General features: G+C 43.4%; 1 protein-coding gene across 1 annotated transcript in view; it reads right to left on the minus strand.

The window, feature by feature from the left end:
- Nucleotides 1–4,600, minus strand: part of LOC137631152 (nudC domain-containing protein 3-like) — a 62,090-nt gene extending 57,490 nt beyond the window's left edge. The window contains exon 1 of the mRNA XM_068362850.1: nt 4,393–4,600. Coding sequence (XP_068218951.1) covers nt 4,393–4,505 — 113 coding nt within the window. The 5' untranslated portion in view covers nt 4,506–4,600. The remainder of the gene's footprint in view (nt 1–4,392) is intronic.
- Between the last annotated feature and the right edge of the window lie 1,400 nt (nt 4,601–6,000).

Genomic DNA, 6,000 nt, shown 5'->3' on the forward strand with positions numbered 1-6,000 from the left:
CCACCTGACAGACTGGGCGTCTGCACCTCTTCTTTCCCAAGCTTGCCAGAAGGTCTTGAGTCTGGCTCCTACTGCTGTCTGGAGAGGAGGAGAGTCAGTGTTTGCCTTTAGAAGTCTTGGGACCTTTCCTAGACCTGCTCCTGGAAGAGTCTGGACGGGTGCTTCCTCGGCTGGGGGCTCTGCCACGAAAGGGCGGAATAAACCTTGTAGCAGGAGTATCAGCCACTGGGGTGCGGTAGGTCCTGGGAACTGAAGGCGTAACCTTAGCCTTACGAGCTGAAGAGGCCACAAGATCATGAGTGTCTTTTTGGATCAAGGCCGCAGACAAATCCTTGATAAGCTCTTCGGGGAACAAGAACTTAGACAGCGGAGCAAAAAGGAGTTGGGACCTTTGACAAGGTGTGATGCTAGAAGAAAGAAAAGAGCAAAGTTGCTCCCTTTTCTTAAGAACTCCTGACACAAACATTGAAGCAAGCTCGCCAGATCCATCCCGAATAGCTTTATCCATGCAGGACATTAAAAGCATGGCCGAGTCCTTGTCCGCAGGGGAGGTCTTCTTGCTCAGGGCCCCCAGACACCAGTCTAGGAAATTGAACATCTCAAAGGCACGAAAAACACCCTTTAGGAAGTGGTCTAAATCGGAGAAGGTCCAACAAACTTTAGAGCGCCTCATTGCTGATTTACGAGGAGAGTCGACCAAACTCGAGAAGTCAGCCTGGGCAGAGGCAGGGACTCCCAAGCCTGGTTCCTCTCCTGTGGCATACCATACACCCGCCTTAGAAGTGAGCTTAGTAGGTGGGAACATAAAGGAAGTCTTCCCTAGCTGCTGCTTAGACTGCAACCACTCCTCTAATATCCTTAAAGCTCTCTTAGATGACCTAGCAAAGACGAGCTTAGTATAAGTCGACTTAGCAGGTTGCATGCCCAGCGAAAACTCAGATGGAGGAGAGCGAGGGGTAGCAGAAATAAAATGGTCTGGGTATACCTCTCTGAAAAGAGCCAGGACCTTACGAAAGTCAATGGATAAAGGAGAAGACTTGGGTTCCTCCACGTCTGATGAGGGGTCCAGGTGCGCAGCTTCCTCATCAGAAACCTCATCACCAGAGTGTAGCGAAGTGAAAGGCAATGGAACAGTGGTATGCTGAACAGCAGAGTCTGAACAAGCGGGTGCATCAACGCCTGTGGTTTCATCCTCAAGTCCCTGTTGCTGAGTAAAAACCTGAGGTTCAGGCTGCAAAGACTGGTCAAGAAGAGTAGAGGAAGGTAGGCGCATGGGTTGAGGTGGCTGACTCCTAGCATGAGTGTCTTGCCTCAAGAGTTGCGCTTGCTGTAAGGGTGGCGGATGCGCAGTAGCAAGTTCCTGAGGAACGAGTTGAGGTTCCTGAGGTGTGAGCTGCGAGAGTTGAGGTAGCAGCTGCGCAGAACGCAGTTCTTGTCTCGCGAGTTGAGGTTCCTGAGGTGCTAGCCTGAGGAGTTGAGGCTCTCGCCTTGAGGAGGGTTGAGGTCGCTGCAGCGAGAGCTGAGGTGGCTGCCTCATGGATGGAAGAGGTTGTCGTACCTCAAGAGATTGCTGCCTCGCTGGTTGAACTGCAAGCGGAAGCGGAGGAAGAAAGGCGTAAGACTCCTGCTCCCATTGCTGAGGTTGCCTTAAGGAAGGCGGAGGTTGCTGCACACCGCTGATAACTGGCAACTCAGTACGCGGTAAGGTATCCTGAGGAACCTCAACATCGTACGCCTGGCAGACTGTACTGCGGCGAGGCGGAGCGATCGCAGGAGGAGGTGTAACCTTCTCAGCCTGACACTCGCGCATAAAGACCGCAAGCTGTGACTGCATGGACTGCAACAAAGTCATCTTGGGGTCGACAGACGCTAAGGTCTGCTGAGGTAAAGCCTGAACAGAAGATGAGGTCTGTTGCGGCAACACCTTACCTCTCTTAGGAGGTGTGCAGTCACCTGATGACAGCGGAGAGTCAGAGCTAAGCCAATGACTGCAACCAGGTTGTAGAACTCTTGAGGTCTGGACTTTGCGTTTGAGAGGTCTTGAGACCTGAGTCCAGCGTTTCCTCCCTGACACTTCTTCTGCAGACGAGTAAAAGACGGGCTCAATCGTCTGCGGGTGGGAGTGACGGTCTCTGTTAGACACGCCCGCAACCACCGAGGATACTTCTGTGCGCCGATCAAGGCCTGCCGAACCCTTTTGCCCTTCGACATTGCTTCTCCCCTGGGCTTGGGAGCTTGCAAGAGGTCCCGGACTGGGAGGACGACTGGCACGCACAGAAATACCCTCACGCACCACACTGACACTGACACTAGCACTTGGCACTGCACTGACACTAGTACTCGGCACAACACTGGCACTATCACCTCCCACTGCACTTTTGACCTTAAGCTCTTTGACTTCTGCCATAAGAGACTTATGGTCACTAACCACCGATTCCACTTTGTCTCCTAAGGCCTGAATGGCACGCAAAACAACGGACATATCAGGTTGAGCACAAATAGAAGGTTCGGGGGTAGCCACTACAGGGGGAGGAAAAGGTTGAGGATCGTGTGGTGAGGAAAAAAGTGAAGAGCGAGAAGAACTCCTCCTAACCCTCTCTCTCTCTAACTTGGTTGAATATTTTAGGAATCGCACAAATTCAAGTTCCGAAAGTCCGGCGCATTCCTCACATCGATCTTCCAACTGACAGGGTCTTTCCCTACAGTCAGAACAAGCGGTGTGAGGATCAACCGAGGCCTTCGGAACACGCCTATTACAAGACCTACATCGTCTATGGGGTGGGGCTTGTGAAAGGTCAGACATCTTGAATCAAAGAGTTAGTCAAGGGGGATTCCAAATCAAGCAAAAAGATCGTTAACCATTAATCAAAAACCAAATAAGAGCTATCTAAGCTAATTATGAAGGTCTCCAGTATAGCGAAAGCTGAAATCTTGAAGAAATACTTCACCAAAAGCCGTGAACAATACTTCAAAATCATAAGCGTATCCCAGAACGTCTTGCCGGAAGCACGACAGAGGAAAAAGTGAGGTGGTGTCAACAAGTACTGCAGTACCTGGCCACAGGTGGTGCTGGTGAGTACACCCCCTTCTAGTATAGTGATAGCTGGCGTATCCCTCCCGTAGAATTCTGTCGGGCAACGGAGTTGACAGCTACATGATTATCGGGTAAGTTTAATATTGAAAATGGTGGTATACTTAACCCTTTTACCCCCAAAGGACGTACCGGTACGTCCTTGCAAAAAACTGCTATTTACAATTTTTTTTTGCATATTTTTGATAATTTTTTGAGAAACTTCAGGCATTTTCCAAGAAAATGAGACCAACCTGACCTCTCTATGACAAAATTAAGGCTGTTAGAGCAATTTAAAAAAAATATCATGCCAAATGTGCTTGAAAACAAAATAACCCCTGGGGGTTAAGGGTCGGAAATTTCCAAATAGCCCGGGGGTAAAAGAAATAATTAGGGCCTTGCATCTGAAAGAAGATTAAAAATACAAAACTTGCAACAATAGGTTGCCAAAACTGATAAGAAAGGATGATCAAAACTGATTTCTGGGTAGAATGGGATAAAATCAAACCTTAAAATTTTCATTAAGAAGGCTTTTTGGGTATTTGTTTACAAGATCACCCACTCCATATACTGCCAAATTATGCAAAGCTATTATTTCCCCTATTACTTTTTCCTAATTTAAAACAATTTGCCACATGGGGGAGCCTTTGTAGTTTGTTGGGACAATTTGTAAAACTTTGGCAAAGGTAAATAGACACAAGAACACCTAAGCTATGGTTCCCCACCTAACCTAACCTTAGGAGCCATCTTCTAACCTACCTACCTCCCAGGGGGTATGCCCCCTATGACCCCTCCTTACACAACCGTATTCATAGCTCGCCCTGTCCCAACAAAAGTACATTCTCCCCGCGAATTGTTCTAGATTAAGAAAAAGTAATAAAGGAAAACAATAGCTTTGAATAATTGGAGCCTTTGTTTATCAGCGGCCAGTTCCTCACGCGTCCATCAAAAATGGACATCAACTAACCTAAACTTTCCCCCCTAACCTAACCTACAAACCGTGTCCTTACCTACATACCTAACGGGGGGCTAACGCCCCCTGTAACCCCCCTTAGCCTGCCGTATTCTAAGTTAACCATAATAGTATTATACATATAGGTGGCCACTATCCTACATACACCCCTCAAGTAGTAAATGTGTTACGAGTTACCGAGTGCAAGTTATGGGGGATGAAATAGTGTTTGAAGTGTTCTATCTTGTAACTAATATTATCCTCTTAGATATGAAAATTAATATGAGGAGAATATGCCCTTAATAAATGCCCCTCAATCTGAAAGCGATTCTCATTAAGGGTATAAACACCAGAATACATTGGTACTTACGGACAATATCTCGACAGGAAACCAAATACAGCATTGAAAAATCCTGGGACTGAATTCCCTTCTTGCAACATGATTTCCTTGAGTTTCTCATCGTGACTATGTAATTTGGCCATTTTCTGGTGTTTAAATAAGTCAAAATGTAACAAATTCTACGTAGTTTACGGGATTCCGTAGACTCTGATAAACAAAGCAGGTCAGGTTAGGTGCAGAGTTAAGTCTTAGCTTTGTAACGGCTCCTCGATTTGCCTTGTGGAGAATTTGAGTTCCGGCTACATTGTTATTATTATTATTATTATTATTATTATTATTATTATTATTATTATTATTATTATTATTATTATTATTATTATTACTTGCTTAGCTACAACCCTAGTTGAAAAAGCAGGATGCTATAAGACCAGGGGCCCCAACAGGGAAAATAGCTCAGTGAGGAAAGGAAAAATAAAATATTTTAAGAATAGCATTAACATTGAAATAAATATTTCTCATATAAACTATAAAAACTTTAACAAAACAAGAGGAAGAGAAATTAGATAGAATAGCGTGGCCGAGTGTACCCTCAACCAAGAGAACTCTAACCCAAGACAGTGGAAGACCATGGTACAGAGGCTATGGCACTACTCAAGACTAGAGAACAATGGTTTGATTTTGGAGTGTCCTTCTCCTAGAAGAGCTACTTACCATAGCTAAATAGTCTCTTCTATCGTAGTGCAGTAGTTAACCAATTGGGTGAAGAAAAATTGTTTGATAATCTCAGTGTTGTCATGTGTATGAGGACAGAGGAGAATCTGTAAAGAATATGCCAGACTATTCGGTGTCTGTGTAGGCAAAGGGAAAGTGAACCGTAACCAGAGATAAAGATCCATCTTTCCTTTTATTTTGTCTTTTTCTCCCTATTAACCTTTTTTTATCTTAGTAGTATCCTCACTGAAAAAAATACCCTCTAATTAATTTGTTGGAACTTCACATTTTATGTTTATGCTAAAATAACAAGATATAGATTAATTTATCTTTTAATTTTCACAAAAGTTGCAATTTATGCTTTACATTTATGGGGGATATCCATTTTAATGGTTTTCATATTGAAAATTAGACTATCCATTTTTTATTCAATTTATTCCTTCCGTTTTGGACATATTTATAAATTGGTTATATTAATTATTATTTTCATTTATCAGTGATATCCTCATCTGACTTTCACTTTTATTTCTATATTCTTCATTATTCTCTACTTTGTATTTTGGTATAACTTGGGTAAATGATATGTTGGTTGTCACCATCATCTCCTTGCATTACTGGTTATATATTTCCTCGTCTTTTTTCTATATCCAGGACATTATTAATACACTACAGCTTCCCATCTCTCGCCTTTACTATCAGGGAAGATTTCCCTTTTGGTTCTCTTAATTAGAGTTACTTTCTAAATTTGTTTTATTTTCTACAACTAAATAAATGTTTCTGGATAAACCACATATCCTGTTTGTTTTACTGAGAACTGGTGTAAATTTATTGTAAATAATTGTTTATGTATGATAATTTAGTTTTATTAGATCTGTTAACAGGTAAACAACTATTCTAATAAGTAGTGGGTTACGTTTAGCGAATTTA

This window comes from Palaemon carinicauda, chromosome 39 (assembly GCF_036898095.1).
Source record: "Palaemon carinicauda isolate YSFRI2023 chromosome 39, ASM3689809v2, whole genome shotgun sequence".
NCBI lineage: Eukaryota > Metazoa > Arthropoda > Malacostraca > Decapoda > Palaemonidae > Palaemon > Palaemon carinicauda.